This window comes from Convolutriloba macropyga, chromosome 1 (assembly GCF_964194025.1).
Source record: "Convolutriloba macropyga chromosome 1, txConMacr16.3, whole genome shotgun sequence".
Taxonomy (NCBI): domain Eukaryota; kingdom Metazoa; phylum Xenacoelomorpha; order Acoela; family Convolutidae; genus Convolutriloba; species Convolutriloba macropyga.
Window position 1 is genome coordinate 26341046 of NC_134468.1, and position 16009 is coordinate 26357054.

Genomic DNA, 16009 nt, shown 5'->3' on the forward strand with positions numbered 1-16009 from the left:
CCATTTTTCATATTTCTTAACAAAAACAGCTTCGTATCAACAAAACTGTAACCAATTGCTACTTAAAAAGTGATCAACTAATGAGGGTCTTTTCAATGCCTATTTGAGGCTGTAAAACAAAACAATAGTAAAAAAAAAATCGCAAAAATTAGCCCAAAAATCATATAAATAAAATTCATATGAATTTCCAGAAACCTTCAAACCACTACCAAAACTAGACAAAAGTTATAACAAAATCATAACCAAAGCTCCTTAAAAATGGAAAAAAAACATCTTTAAAATGGCGCACGTGAACAAAAAATTTCGCTCGCTTACAGAATTTTTTTCACACCTCAATTTCACGCTCTCTAGAAAACAGCGATATGAACCAAAAACCACTCTCTTTTCGCTTCACACTTCATTTTGTTCAGCAACAAAATCAACCCAGATTTTTTCAAGTGTTTCATTTCCTGCTTCAAAATTCACTCCAATAAAATTGATTAAAAAAGGACTTCTTCAATACTCCTCTTCGAGTCGTAAAAAAGAGCGCCCCAATACAATTTAATTTCTTTGAATGTTAAAAAACCAAGAGAAGGCCAATAATAGCCCCGGCTATCGTTGTGCTGTGCGGCTATTAAAAATAATATTCTCTACAAAATTTTCTATTAAAATTATCTACAAAAGCGTAAAATGCTAGTACGCCATCATTATTTTTAAAACAAATCGGACAAAAATTACTCGCTTAAAATTACTCAATTATCTTTAACAACCCTAAACTAATATATATTTCCTCCAAAGGCAATAATTTGAACCACAGATCTCCACAAATGCAAAAGAAATTGAAGAGGAATTCACAAAACTGCTACACGGGTTCAATATGGCAAAATTGCCGAAATAGCTCAAAATTAAATCTTAAAGTGTATTATTCGCTTCAGATGGTCAAAATGCTTCCAAACGCACCACTACTAGATTAGACTAATACCGTAAAATACAAATAGAAACAGATAAACAAATTAGTTGAAAAACGGTTTTTGCGGCCACAAAAAAAACTAATTCAAAGCTCTAATTGTATCATTGAGAACATTTTGAGAACGCTCCACCAATACATCTCTTCTAAAAAACATAGCAGGCAGATTGCCGGAATAGCTGCGAAAGAATAGACCTGCATGCCATATAATAGAGATAGAAACAGATACAGATCTAAATTGAAAAAAAAAAATCGACGCCGCTCAAAAAACTAGGCTAAAAAACATTCGGCGATAAATCAATAAAGCTTGTTAAAATTCATTCCACAGAAGCCTCTTATTAGGGACCTTTACTGCACATATGAGTTCCTTTGACCTTGAACAAATTCAAATTAAACCTAAGTTTTAAAGTGCAAAAGTCATTTTATTGAGTGAGGTAAGTCACGTATGATCAAAATCTAATCACGCAAATAACCTAAAAACTTTCGCTAAAGCGAGTGAGAAATGACGTCACGCGCGCAAATGCCGTTAGTGAGAGGAAGAAGTCATTCAGAAAATTTGACTTTTTCAGCTTTGCTGTGTGAACAAATGTAAAACGAAAAAAGAGCGTCAGACGACAAAACAAAAAAAAACATAGCCGGAAGAATTCCGGAAGCGACTCGAAGCGTTAAAACTTCGCTAACAAAACCGTAATTGCAGCGGAAGCACCTACCTTTTGTATTAAACCATTAACTCACTACCTCTCCAGGTCTGCTCAAAAAATTGGAACTTAAACCAGAACTTAAACAAGAGAAACAAAATGCAAAATTTTATATTATTGAAAACATTTGGTAACGTTAAAAAATCCATAATAATTAAGGTGGTCAAAAACCTGATAGTCTGAAAAAGCTGGCAAGGTTATCAATAGCCCTCAAATAATTCATGATTCCAATCTGAGAAAGATCGCGAAAGCAAACGGCAGATAATAATCTTAGAAACTAAGTTAAATCTTTTCAAAAAACAAAGCTCAAATTTAAGAATCAGAAAACACCTATAATTACACTTCTAATCACTGCGATTCAGACAAAAAAAACCCACACATACTGTTCCTCTTTGTACATAAGCTAGACAACATGATTTCATACTAAATCAAAAATAAAATTGATCATAGAAAAGACAAACAGCAGAAGAATATTCAAAGGCAAAAAATCGTTTACATTAACACCAAGGCCGGAAGAAAGCTGCAGTAGATAGTCATAAGTGGAAATTTTGGAAGAAGCTTGCTATCAAACACTCAGTACTGCCTTTTGTCGAATGAAATCAATTGCACACCAAAGAAATGACAAAAATCTAAGAAAAAGCTGAAATCGTTCATTTTTTACAACTGGAAAAATCAATATACCGAAAAAAAATAGGTGCCAGGACAAAACTAGAATGATAATAACTAGAATGTTAAGAATATGGGCACAATGTAAGGAACACCGTAACAAAAGGTTTCTTGATTTTTGAAAGTTTTAAATCAATTTAAAAAATTCAAGAAAAACGAATACATTTCATTGTTCAGCATTCAAGACAGAGAAAAGATAACTAATCATCCGATAAAAAAATCCATCCTCCTGAAGACAACAAAAAATAGGAAAAAGCAGAATTCATAAATAAGAAACATTGAAACATTTTGCAAAAAAAATGGTCAAAGAACTTTTAAGTTAAGACTGCAATTATGAAAAAGATTTAACTGTTTTCTCAAAACTTAACGCCAAAAAATCATTGAATTTTTATTGAAACTAAATTAAAGTCCCTCATGTTGCACAAAAAAAACTATTTCTAGCAATTACAACCAAAATACAAACGAAAAATTGACGAAAATCGGAAAAAACTACCAAAATCGGATTAGCATATGTACAATTTTATTGAACAAAATTACATCGAGGTAGAAAGAGGCGTTGAGTATAGGAATTTTCAGTGAGAGAAATTGCTATATTAACTGATTTTTGACCTAAAAAAACGGTTAAAAGATCCAAAAGGAAGAAATTAAAAGAAAAAAGCCAAAATTTGATAAAAAAAATCAAGAATTATGTGCCAATTTTCAACTTGAAACGCATTTTCAGGCCTTGCAAAACACTGTGGCATCAATTTCTGAGTTTGACATTTCAATATAGTATCGAATAAAATTTATTTCTACAAGGAATCAAATTAAAAACAAAAAATTTGGGCAAATTAGACGAAAAAAAGGCTAAAAACGGTTATCTATATGTGCATTTCAGTCAAAAACTACTTTTCAAAGTCAAAAAGTCATTCACTAAACGCAGCGCATGATCAAAACACGTCTCTCACTTAGCGAAAATCTGTTCACCAAGACAGCTTTTCTCACTTTTGCTTTTAGGTCAAAATGCCGCGTGAACAAATCTACTTCCTGTAAAAAAAACATAGCCGGTAGAATACCGGAAACGACTCGAATCGTCGTGCAAAAAATTCCGAACTCTAATCACTGATAATTAAGCCAAAAACAACACATACTTTTTCCTTGATGTATATATTCCAGACATAAAACACAAGCAACAGAATAAAAATCATAGGCAAAACATTGTTTAAAAACAATACCAAGGACTGACGAAAACTGCAATAAGTAGTAATAAGAAGAAATTTTGAAATAGGTCTTCTAGCAAACTCTCAGGACTAATGTATGATGAATGAAATCAATTGCAAACCAAAGAAATGACGAAAATCTCAGAAAAACCGGAAATCATTCAATTTTTAACAACTGAAAAAATCAAAATAACGAATAAAAATGTAGATGCAAGGAGAAAGCCAAAATGATAAAAAACTAGAATGTGAAAAATATCGACAGAATGCAAGGAGCACAGTAACAAAAAGACTAATTCTTGATTTTTGAAAGTTAAAAATCAAATTAAATAAATGAAGAAAACAATTACATTTTAATGTTCGGTATTCGAGACATAGTAAAAACAACATGAAATCCGAGACAAAGATCCATCATCCTGAACAGAAAAAACGGCAAAATCAGAATTCAAACCTACAAAACATTTTGCAAAAAAATGTTCAAAATTTTTCAGACCGCATTTATGAAAAAAATTTTCAATAAAATAGGTTTTCAAAAACTTTACGCCAAAACATGATTAATTTTTTAGTGAACAACATTTAAGTCCCTCATGTTGCACAAAAAGACTAGTGCTAGTAATTAAAACCAAAAAACAAACAAAAAACAGAACAATTGAAAAAAACTGCCAAAATCGGATTAGCATATGTACAATTTTATAAAACAAAATTACATCGAGATAGAAAGAGGCGTTGAGTATATGAATTATCAAAGGGACGATGCTATGTTAACTGATTTTTGACAAGAAGACGGCTGAAAGATCCAAAAATGAAGAAGTTACTAGAAAAAAAGACAAAAATTAACTAAAAAATCAACAATATGTGACAATTTTGAACTTCAAACGCATTTTCAGGCTCTGCAAAACACTGTGGTATCAATTTCCGAGGTTTACGTTTCAATATAGCATCCAATAAAAATTATTTCTACAAAAAAGCAAATTACAAGCGAAAAAAAGGGGGCACTTGGTCGAAAAAACGGCCAAAAACCCTTATCTATATGTGCCATTCAGTCAAAAACTACTTTTCAAAGTCAAAAAGTCATTCACTAAACGCAGCGCATGATCAAAAAACTTCTCTCGCTCAGAAAAAATTAGTTCATACTGCAATTTTACTCACTTTCGCTTTCAGGTCAAAACATCGTCTGAACGAATAGTACTTCCGGTAAAAAAAAACCTTAAGAAAACCAATACTCCTCTTCGAGTCGTAAAAACTCTCAGGACTAATGTATGATGAATGAAATCAATTGCAAACCAAAGAAATGACGAAAATCTCAGAAAAACCGGAAATCATTCAATTTTTAACAACTGAAAAAATCAAAATAACGAATAAAAATGTAGATGCAAGGAGAAAGCCAAAATGATAAAAAACTAGAATGTGAAAAATATCGACAGAATGCAAGGAGCACAGTAACAAAAAGACTAATTCTTGATTTTTGAAAGTTAAAAATCAAATTAAATAAATGAAGAAAACAATTACATTTTAATGTTCGGTATTCGAGACATAGTAAAAGCAACATGAAATCCGAGACAAAGATCCATCATCCTGAACAGAAAAAACGGCAAAATCAGAATTCAAACCTACAAAACATTTTGCAAAAAAATGTTCAAAATTTTTCAGACCGCATTTATGAAAAAAATTTTCAATAAAATAGGTTTTCAAAAACTTTACGCCAAAACATGATTGATTTTTTAGTGAACAAAATTTAAGTCCCTCATGTTGCACAAAAAGACTAGTGCTAGTAATTAAAACCAAAAAACAAACAAAAAACAGAACAATTGAAAAAAACTGCCAAAATCGGATTAGCATATGTACAATTTTATAAAACAAAATTACATCGAGATAGAAAGAGGCGTTGAGTATATGAATTATCAAAGGGACGATGCTATGTTAACTGATTTTTGACAAGAAGACGGCTGAAAGATCCAAAAATGAAGAAGTTACTAGAAAAAAAGACAAAAATTAACTAAAAAATCAACAATATGTGACAATTTTGAACTTCAAACGCATTTTCAGGCTCTGCAAAACACTGTGGTATCAATTTCCGAGGTTTACGTTTCAATATAGCATCCAATAAAAATTATTTCTACAAAAAAGCAAATTACAAGCGAAAAAAAGGGGGCACTTGGTCGAAAAAACGGCCAAAAACCCTTATCTATATGTGCCATTCAGTCAAAAACTACTTTTCAAAGTCAAAAAGTCATTCACTAAACGCAGCGCATGATCAAAAAACTTCTCTCGCTCAGAAAAAATTAGTTCATACTGCAATTTTACTCACTTTCGCTTTCAGGTCAAAACATCGTCTGAACGAATAGTACTTCCGGTAAAAAAAAAAAACCTTAAGAAAACCAATACTCCTCTTCGAGTCGTAAAAACCGAGAGAAAACCAATACTCCTCTTCGAGTCGTAAAAAACCAAGAGCACCGCAATATAGCTACGCTCAGCTTACAGCTTCGCAGCTATAAAAATAGGCCCACTATAATAGCCGGCTGAGATGATGCCGGCTATTGAAAATACTCATATTTGATTAGTAAATACTATGAGCAGATCAAAAAAATAGGGCTTGAAGGGTATTGTTTACACCAGTACCTTAGATCCCTCTCAAACTAAAGTCGAAAAGAACGAGCGACGCTCAATTATAAGCAAAATTTCCAGCAACCTGTCAATTTGCAAGACAGAACCCCATGAATATTCATGCGATCTATTCTGACCTTTAATGCTGTTCATCTTTGAAAAATCACATTTTCAACATTGCCTAACTTAAAGAACGTCAACTATTTAACCAATCACTACACTAAATACAAAAGGTACCACAGACACTAAATACGGAAGGATTCAATTTGTCTTTTGAGAGATTCCAAATCATGACTCATTCGCTCGATATCTTTCTTCACCTTCCACACCTTTTCGGAGGTCGCTTGGACATTGCACACTTCAGCTGCCGAAGTCATCTTGACTGCCACTTCTGACCTGAGAGAGACAAACTTCCGACTAATCTTCTCACTCTCCTGCCTAACAAGTTTACACTCAGAGGCCACGGGTGTCAGCTCACTGCTCGTAATTGTCTGCTCAGATTTTGAGTTACCAGTTGCTAACGTTGATCCCTCCGATGATGCTACACTCACGGCATCGTCAGAACTTTTAACAGATTGAGCATCGAAATCTACCTGGCGGTGGTTCATTTTCTTGATCAAATGAAGGCTACAAAAATGGAAGTGGAGGTATCTGAAGTAACGGCAACTTTCATTAAATTGAGAAATCAAAAAATAATTTCATTAAAACAATGCTTTATTCAAATCTCATCAAAACGTTTGTATGCGTCAGCAGCAGCGCTCAGGGACTGACTTAACTTAGTTACAACATCAATCAATTCTATATACGATGTCGGAGCTCCAAAATTGACATTACTGCTCAAGTTAAAGCTCTCAAGCTTTCTGCTAGCATCTTTCAACTGGTCTGATAAACAAGCTATTGTCTCCTCCAGAGCTTCTCTTGCTACACTCGACAAATTTGAGGAAGATGTTGAGGCTCCAATGTTAACATTGGAAGACTGCACTCTATTTTGAACATTATTCCTGAAATTCGATTGGTCTGTATTTGATGCTGATAAAATAGGACGAGATGTGGATTGCTGTATAGCACTGGTGGTAGTATTGGCAGGTATATCGTGAACTGCAGTTAATTGCGACCTCGATAAGTTCTCTGATTCTGCTCTCAGACCTCCTGAAGGCGTGGCGTGTTCTTCGACATCGATTTCATGATTAACCACAGTCGAAGGTTGAATATTATTCAATTCTACAACTGCAGTGTGTGAAGTCTGCGGTGCAACTGAGTCGCGAGTTAAGTCAGATGCAGTAATCGCAGGGCCAGAGGCATTCGATGTACTCATTTGAATTGCTGCTCCTGTAGATGTAGAAGCTGTTTCTCTGTGACGCGCCTCCGTAACGGTAGCAGTGGCAGCTTCCGAACTGAAACAGTTGTCGTTAGACTAAAATCAAAAACTACAGTGCACAACCAACTCGACTTACAAAAAATGGTGAATTCATAAAAATCTAAATAGTGCAGAAGACATTAACAAGAGATCAGCATATCAACAGAAATTTATCGCTTCACTGGCGTATGAGCTATAAGCATTCTGTTCAGTCAATTGGCCGGTTAAGTCGATTAAAAAGATATAAGTGCCATCATCACAAAGTTGACCGATAGTGGAATATTTCAATTAGCTGATTGCTTCGTTTTGTCCTTTTTCTGAGGAGTTAGGGAGGCTCAAAGTTTTGTCCACACATGATCTTCACCATTTTTCTTTAGGTTTTCAGTACTTTTTGTTCAAATTTTCTAGTTTGCTATAAAATATGAAAAATTGTTATCAAAAAGATTTCAAAATGTTACCGTGGCGTAATCGGTTTCATTTTCAAAATAAAACGGGGTTTCTGAAACGTGCTTTGTCTCCGGTAAAAGTTTCATTCACATATTCAAAAATATTTTTAGTGGAAACTACCTCGAAATCAGCCATTTTTACTTGATTTTGTAAAAATTTCTCCAAAGCACTACCCTAAAAACTTCTTTAACAATCTTATAAGACAAAATGAGGCCTATTTTTACTTCACTGTCTAACTTGGTTATTCCAAGTGGTTATTCCACTTCACTGTCTAACTCGTGAATTAGTTTTTGTTAAATTAATTCAATTCCCATCCATTTCTGCCGTTTTATCTATAATTTTCCATCTATATTCTAAGACGTTTTATCTCCGATTCCAGATTATTATTTACTTTTTTGACCTCTTTCCGCTATTTTATGTCCAACGACGTTGCATTATACAGCTTAGTAAAACAATTTTTCAAAAAGTTGAATTTTATCCGAACTATTAGCTGTTTTAATAAGAATCAATTAACCTTTGTTTCAAGTTCAGCATTGATGCAAGTTCAATTATTTTAGTTTCCAAATTGTTTCTAAATCTCCAAACTCTTCATTTTCGCTTATTCGCCTTCCAGGTTGTTCAGCAATGGTACTTGTGATAATAAGGAGGCTCAGTAATGTGCGTTTGCACATAAAGTTCCGACCCCGCTCATCCATATTTTTGGTATAAATGTCCACCAAATAAGGAACAGATAGAAAACCCCCCAACATTATTTTTCAAAAAAAAAGAAGAAAAGATCGCCTCCAATGCAAACAACTCAGTGGAGCAAAAATGGGGCCTTAGACCGATGAGATCAGCCATTATTAGGAAAGCGTGTCGAGACGAACAACAAAATCAAACAACAGCAAAAACCCACATTAATTACATCCAAAACTTTATGTCCTTTTTTTAAAAGATAACTTATTAACAAGGTCAAAATAGCGTCACATAAAATTAAAACTAAACAAAATAACTTGTACTTCACTAGAAAAGGTATGGGACCAATCCATGATAAAGCTCAGTAACAGTAAGACAAAAAAGAACAAAACAGCGAAGTTAAAAACAAATAATTTCAAAGTAATAAAAACCATCCAACATGTTTATAATGAAATACGCCTCTACAGGAGGGCATTAAGACCTGTCATCATTCAATTTCTGTGGTTACAAAAAGAACAACAGAGGCAACAAACAAAAATTCAAGTAGAACTTGCGAGAAAACGCTGTCGAAGCCGCACAGCCATATTTTGTCCCTCAAAATATGTTTAATTGAGCCTTCCTCGAACGCCAATTAAGTGGTATGCGATCTCTCAAAATAGGTAATAAGTAGATAAAAAAGAGCAAAATTAAGTAGTACTTTTGCATTTTTTAAAAACACTTGTTTTCAAAGTTATGGAAGCCATTACCAAAATGAAATAATTAAATAGGTTCGTTTATTCGTACAAAGGAAGCGCTGGAGACCTGTAATTATTGTAATGAGTGACTGACTGATTACAATTCGAACTTTTTTTGGATTATAAGTCCAAGATTGGATTAAAACTAGCCCTGCTATTGCTGTTCTTCCATTAAGAACACTCAATCGTTTCGAATGTTTTGGATCTAGATAATTTGTTAGTTAAAAGAACAAAAACAAAAGCTGAGTTTTTAAAACGGAGAAATTTGATTCCAAACTACTCTCAATGGAAGTGGAAGTAGGACTAGCTCCTTTTGTAATTAACAAAGATTGTGTTAGTTGTTTTTGGGTGTGTACTAAATTTTTCAAAGTGGACTAAAGAAGCTTCTTTTGTGCAATTCTAGATTAAAAAAGGCTCAATTTTGAAACATTTAGTCAAAATTTTAGCCAAAAAATTAAATCAAAATAACCGACAACAGTTTTTTGTCTTTGAAAATAAAATCAAGAGTACTATTGTTACCAATTTTCACATATTTTAGCAAAATTGACAAACGTTTAGGCAGAAATTCCGGAAATTGTGAATAAAATTAACGCAAATCTGTCTAATATTCACAAAAATTTCAACCACGATAACTCGCTCTAGAAAATTTAAAAAAAATCTTTTTTTTATTCCATATTCTACGCTCGACGGTCTTTTTATTGACACCAATTACCAATCTCTATGATGGATATATCGATACCTCCCAACAAGAGGGGTCGGTACAATAAATAATTAGAAGCAAAAGCTGAATGCAACTAGCATGTGATTTTGATCATGTGATTTTATATAATTCCTATTCTTTTTGTTCAAGAATAAAGACAAAGAAAACTTAGAACTTGCCGCCCCTCCTTAAAGGGTCCGGTTGAAAATGACCTCCGTAGCCATGTTGTATACGAAATAAAATGTTCAGGCTGTTTAGCCTGCTATGTCGGCCAGACGTCTCGACATTTTCGAACAAGGCTACAGGAGCATCTGAAACCAATCGCGCCCGTAGGAGAACATTTGTCAACATGCTCAGGCACTGCGGAATTTACAACGAAGATTCTGAATGGGAGTCAAGATCTGACTAGGCTACTTACTTTAGAGGCCTTATATATTGATAGATTTAATCCAATTCTTAACAATCGTGATGAATACAGACAGGGGCCCCTGACGTTACGTTTAAGGTGATATGTCACATTGACTTCATTTTCGTGACTCTTGGTGATATTTTGGACTGATCTCTGGCCTGCCAATCCAATCACAGCCTAACAAAACTTAGATTATGTTGTTGCAGTTAAGGACTGTCGCATAGTTTTAAACTGAATCATTAAAAAGTGCAAAGTGTTCTATAATTATTTTTTCTTTTATGTTTTATATATATATATATATATATATATATATGTGTATATATATATATATATATATATATATATATATGTATATGTATGTATGTATGTATATATTTAAACTTAATTGGTCATAACCGATGTTTTGTAAATTTGTTTATTTTCAGACTGAAGATGGCTGAAATAGCCGAAAATAATTTCGCATTTTATTGTCATTAAAATCGATCCTGTTCTTCAATGTAATCAAGACAAATGTTTCTTTTACTCAGCAATCTTGGAAGACCACAATTTTATTGATTGTGAGAATTTCTCAAGTTAAAAAATTCTGTGGCGTTAAAAAAATTATGATTATAATGAAAAACCGATGCAAAACTTTTGTTGAAGATTTTCGTGAGAAATTGTTTCAACCTTATTCTTGAATCTGATCTGATTTCTGAAACATGTAATTTTTTAAGCCTATCAATCTTGAGTATCTAAACGTTGCATCAATTTTTTGCTGGTTTAAAATTCAACGGATGAGAGCAGTCACGACATTTTGAGCTAACATTATCGAGCCACCTTTTTCACTTTCGTAGCAAATATGACTTTTTAAAGACTATTAACGTAAACTAACTTCAAAGCTGGGTCGTCCTTTTTTATTTCACTGTCTAGGTCGATACACGATACACAGTGCAGTCTATTGGAGGGATTCATCTGAAGAAGGATGCATGAACAGACTGGGCAAAGTGTGTCCAACATCTTGTGGCCTTTGAGGAGGTACTGGCCCATGATCTTGCTCACTTTGTCACTCCTCTCCCTCCTCGCCTGAATGACTTTCATCTCTGCTTCCGTCGGGGGTCGCCAATCATCTTCATCCTCAAAATTGTCACCATCCATGACCAGACAAGTCGCCAATCTGAAATGAACAAACTTGTAAACGTTTTTCCGCTAAATTATCAACAATTTGCGGTAAACGGCCAACATCACACCGCAAAAAATCACCCGTTGATCTTTAGATACCATACATATGAGTATCTTTTCTGTGGAGCGTTTTTAACATTCCTGTTGAGCTTCCTGGTGGTGGTTCTCTAAGGCGTTAATTAAAGTCCTAATTAAAACTAAGGCGTTTGTAATATGAGCAAAAATGTCCATGAGCAAAAATGGAAGACGTTCGCATCTTCTGAACATTAGTCTTTTTGTCTCAAATTCAGCGGCTAACTATTAAAATCATAATGGACCATTTAACAAAGAAGCAAACATTTTCAAATATAAGAATGGCTAACTTCAAAATTTTGACAACATTAAAACGCATGATCAGTATATTAATTCACATATTTTTATCGATTTTAGAACAAAGAGCACGGTTCACCTGTATTGAAAATAACAACTGTGACAAGAAATCCAAAAAGTAAGCCAAAATTGACCAAGTGGTTTGCTAACAGCAATCATCAAGATCTCAATATTTAATTTTCTTTAGTTCTCTGACTGTGAGAACAGCGCAAAAAGCAACTTGAAAGTCAATTAAATACATTGTTGTCATATTTAAAAGAACTGTCAATGACTCGTCTTCATAAAGCTTCGTTATTCAGACTACGAGTGATTTTTCTGTAACGTAAACTTTTGATTGTGTTTAAATAACACTTGGACGAAGCATCAATTCAACCGCATCACTGAGCCATTCAGCAGAAATGAGTTACAACATCGATAGCTCAGGTGTTGGTCAAAAAGGTAAAGCATTACATTCAGTATATCATAAACAATTAAATGACCTCTTAACATTTTTACAGCATCTAAGCTCCGAGATTTTTTGGAGCAACAGAAGGCGCCGGGTAACCTTGGCACCTCCAAATCCCCATCAGAGACGTCAACAACTAACCATAGCAATCGACTACGAATCAATTTGAACTGCGAACATGATACAGAGCCGATTTCTAACCAACAGCTCCGACAACCAATGAACAATGATACAGAAATTGACACAGCTCAGGAAGTAAAAAGAAATTAAAATCTGATCTCAGTTTTAGGCGATCAGACTATTAAGATAACATCTCAAATAACCTTTTAGAATCGACCGACAATATCGCCCTTGAACCCGTATGGATATACTGGGACTGTAAACGATTACAAAACGATAGAGCTCAAAGGTCAGTCAGAACATCAGTAATTTTTCGCTTGTATCAGGTAACTTTGGTTCCAGAGAAGGCTACAGTCCATTACACAGAAAAAATTTCCATGAGCTTAAAATAGTTCCAAGGAAAAAAAACCTTGCAGAAAAAATCCCATGTTAACATTGAATTTAGTACCAAGGGATTCATACGAAAGCATTCAGCGCATGCCTGAAATATTTGGTAGTAATAATTTGCTTGGTTATGATAGTTTCGTATGAAATTTCACGGGCCCGTAAGACATGTCGCGCAAGGCATGTCCATATACCCTAATCTACTTTTACCTAACTAGTTCACATAATTGACGCCGTAGCTCGTTAACATTCAATTGGGGGGGGGGGGGGGGGTTAATTCATTTTCCTATTTAAAATTACGTGGAAAGTTTTTCCATGGTTGTTTTCTATTTTTTCCAAGAGAAAAAGCCGCTTCAGGCAGATAATATTATATTGAGTCTGCCATTCTAATCTAACTTCTCTAACTTTTCTACAATGCATTATCATCTTTAACATCCGATTAAGTAAACATTACGTAAATATTTACTTCTAACTACAATTTTTTTGAACAAAGATTTTTTTGCATTTATTTCTGTTATCTATTATCCTATTAACTTAACCTGCCGCTTTTAAAGAAGAAAGTTTCCATGTTGGTTTTAAGCAGAGATGGCAACGACTGAAAGCAAAAACAACCGACTAACGCCGGGCGAATTGCTCTCAAACGACCGGTTGACTTGGTCAGTAGGTAGGTACGGTTTACTCAGGCTAGCTTTAGCTTCATTAAAGGGGCGTGGGGTGAGCGGGGCGGAGCGCAAGGGCGTCAAGCCCACTAGATTGAAGGTGAAACAACGTGCAGGGGAGGGGATTAGGGAGGGGCTGGTGTGAGGACATGAACTGATGGTCAAACTCTAAGAACAGCCCTCCAAACCAGTAATTTATTGTCTCAGAACGAGTTCTGGTGAATCGCATACTTGGAGTGTATTAACCCTCTGGCCGTTGCCAGTTTATCAAGAGAGTCAACAAAAAATCGGTCAAACGAAAAATCTCAAAAAAAACTACATGACCAACATAAATGCTAGAGATTTTGTTTGAGAGCAATTAACATCTTGTTCCTTATGAGAATCGTACAAAGTTTCAATATTTTTGGCTTGTCTTGCTGACTCCTATTCCTGTGTTCAGTTTGGAATGACGATAACACGGGACCAAAAGATACCATAAAAAACAGTTTTTGTCAAATGCCAGCTTTGTACACTATCCACGCTACAATTTGTGAATTTTTGTAGGAACGAAACCTTCAAGATTGCACCAGCTTCATCTTAATCAATTCATTGAGTGCTCAACTTCTATTCTTTAAAAAGTTCCAGTTAGACCTATATAATATAGATTTCTAGGATGTTCAGGTAAATCAGTCTCAGAAAAATTTCAAAAACTAAAAGGGTTCTATGAGTATTGCTTTTCTCAGTTGTCATTGAAAAGCACTAGTTTCCCCTGGTTTCTACGTGCCTATGTTTCTGTCAAACCTTGAGAAAATTGACGAATCTTTATTAAAAATCTGATCGCCCACAACATAATACAGTTGATTTTTGAAAGTTCAACCTAAAATTGATGAGCCTCTCATTTTGAAACGCGTATCAATTTTAAAATTCATGCGCTGAATAAAACATTTTTATTGCGGAAATTTGCGGATGCGCGGGGTCGGAACATAATGTGCAAACGCATATTACCGAGCCTTCTTGTTTAATATAGACTGGTTCATGCATGATTCATCTGTTCCGGTTTCCTTTTTTAGCTCAAGTGCTCAGAGCGTTCTTAAAACCCAAAACAAAGCGAAACAAACCAATGTCAGAAATGGAAGTTTGGGACCATGTCGACATAATGGAAGAAGAGGTAAGAAAAAGAGTCTGTGGCGCCAGAGAAGTTTCTGGTCTCAATGAACGTTCTTTCAGTTTCAATCCAGGAAATTGAGAAAGGAAAACAAGCATACCGTAGATTTCTTCAGAATGTAAAGAATACTACATACGCGCTATGTACAAAAGGCTGTAAAATAAGCTTCAATATCAACTATAGAGATCAGAGAAAGGGCTTAAAATAGCCACGGGAAAATTTAAAATCAGAAATTTTGTGAATTAAATGATTTTAGGAGTGAACAACGCAAAATTTTTTTAGGAGCTTCACGCTTCTTATTCCGGAAATGCACTTAATTCCCAAGAAGATCTTCCAAATTTGAACTCAGCAATCGATTTCGCAACCGAACTGGATATGGTCAAAAACGAGAACAAAAGTTTGCGAGATCAGATGATTTATTTATCGCGCGAGAAAAACGAGCTGACTGGGCAAAATCAGAATCAGGAGAATGAAATGTTGACAAATTTGAACGATCTTGAAACAGCTATCCGAGCCAAAGATGCGAAAATCGTCCAACTAGAAGGAGAAATTCGAAAATTGTCAGAACAATTGCGTCAACTTAAAGACAGACCTGCAAAAACTGATGACATTTCAATGAACCAAATCAACGCCAAATTAGAGAAGATTGCAAGACAACAGGAGAACCAATCGAGACAACTTGCAGCCATCCAGAAAGACTTAAAACGGCTCAATGAAACTGAGAACAAGTTATTAGCTTCAGCGACTTCAACTGAGGCTTCTTCGATAAGAAAAGAAGGATTCACTTCTCTAACGACAACGATGGAAAAACTTGTTGCATGGATGCAGGAGACAACCGATGACATACGTCGATCTAACAACAGTACAATTGATCTTATAACAGATGAAAACAGAAGACTCAGAAAGGCAAACACTGCTCCACTGACAACAGAATTTGTGGATATATCCAACTCTAAAATAGAGTATGAGACACAATTACAGAACTGCGTGACAGTTTTGAAACTTCTAAGAGGAACTGTACTTAAATGGTAAAATATATAAACTGTATAATACAATAGTTTACAAGTCAAAACTAAATATCCGAAGTGATTTTATCACAAACACGGATTTTTCCAATTCTGCTCTCACCTCCAGTATACTATACAAGCTCCAATTACAAAAGACGTGCAAAAATAATGTGAAAATAGATTAAATCTCAAGGATATTTGTTCATTGTGACTGGCAGGTCTCAGCCAGAACTCCTGAAACAAACATGAACTTAAATGAACTTTGGTTCATTTAAATATCCTTTCGAAGAA

At 34.6% G+C, this 16009-nt stretch overlaps 3 protein-coding genes across 3 annotated transcripts in view; 2 read left to right on the plus strand and 1 right to left on the minus strand.

The window, feature by feature from the left end:
• The window catches only part of LOC142337224 (uncharacterized), a 644691-nt gene that overhangs the window by 165649 nt on the left and 463033 nt on the right, over positions 1–16009 (plus strand). The gene's annotated exons all lie outside the window — the stretch shown is intronic.
• On the minus strand, positions 6807–11587 carry LOC142347790 (uncharacterized). Its single transcript, XM_075398959.1, has 2 exons — positions 11304–11587; positions 6807–7504 (listed from the first exon to the last, which is right to left on the minus strand). Exons 1-2 carry the CDS (start codon positions 11564–11566, stop codon positions 6829–6831), a joined length of 939 nt encoding a protein of 312 aa, XP_075255074.1. The 5' UTR covers positions 11567–11587; the 3' UTR covers positions 6807–6828.
• LOC142347806 (uncharacterized) lies at positions 12191–15913 on the plus strand. The gene is made up of 5 exons (XM_075398960.1): positions 12191–12397; positions 12457–12659; positions 12735–12813; positions 14617–14714; positions 14994–15913. The coding sequence occupies exons 1-5, from the start codon at positions 12358–12360 to the stop codon at positions 15741–15743; spliced, it is 1170 nt and encodes a 389-aa protein (XP_075255075.1). The 5' UTR covers positions 12191–12357; the 3' UTR covers positions 15744–15913.

What these genes read in the sequence shown, in the direction of transcription:
- LOC142347790 (XM_075398959.1), bottom strand. Translation starts at nt 11,566, where the DNA reads ATGGATGGTGACAATTTTGAGGATGAAGATGATTGGCGACCCCCGACG. An exon ending in AAGGACGACCCAGCTTTGAA is followed by an intron (nt 7,505 to 11,303) that starts GTTAGTTTACGT and finishes CAACTGTTTCAG; the next exon opens with TTCGGAAGCTGCCACTGCTA.
- LOC142347806 (XM_075398960.1), top strand. Translation starts at nt 12,358, where the DNA reads ATGAGTTACAACATCGATAGCTCAGGTGTTGGTCAAAAAG. An exon ending in CTCAGGTGTTGGTCAAAAAG is followed by an intron (nt 12,398 to 12,456) that starts GTAAAGCATTAC and finishes ACATTTTTACAG; the next exon opens with CATCTAAGCTCCGAGATTTT. An exon ending in AAATTGACACAGCTCAGGAA is followed by an intron (nt 12,660 to 12,734) that starts GTAAAAAGAAAT and finishes ATAACCTTTTAG; the next exon opens with AATCGACCGACAATATCGCC.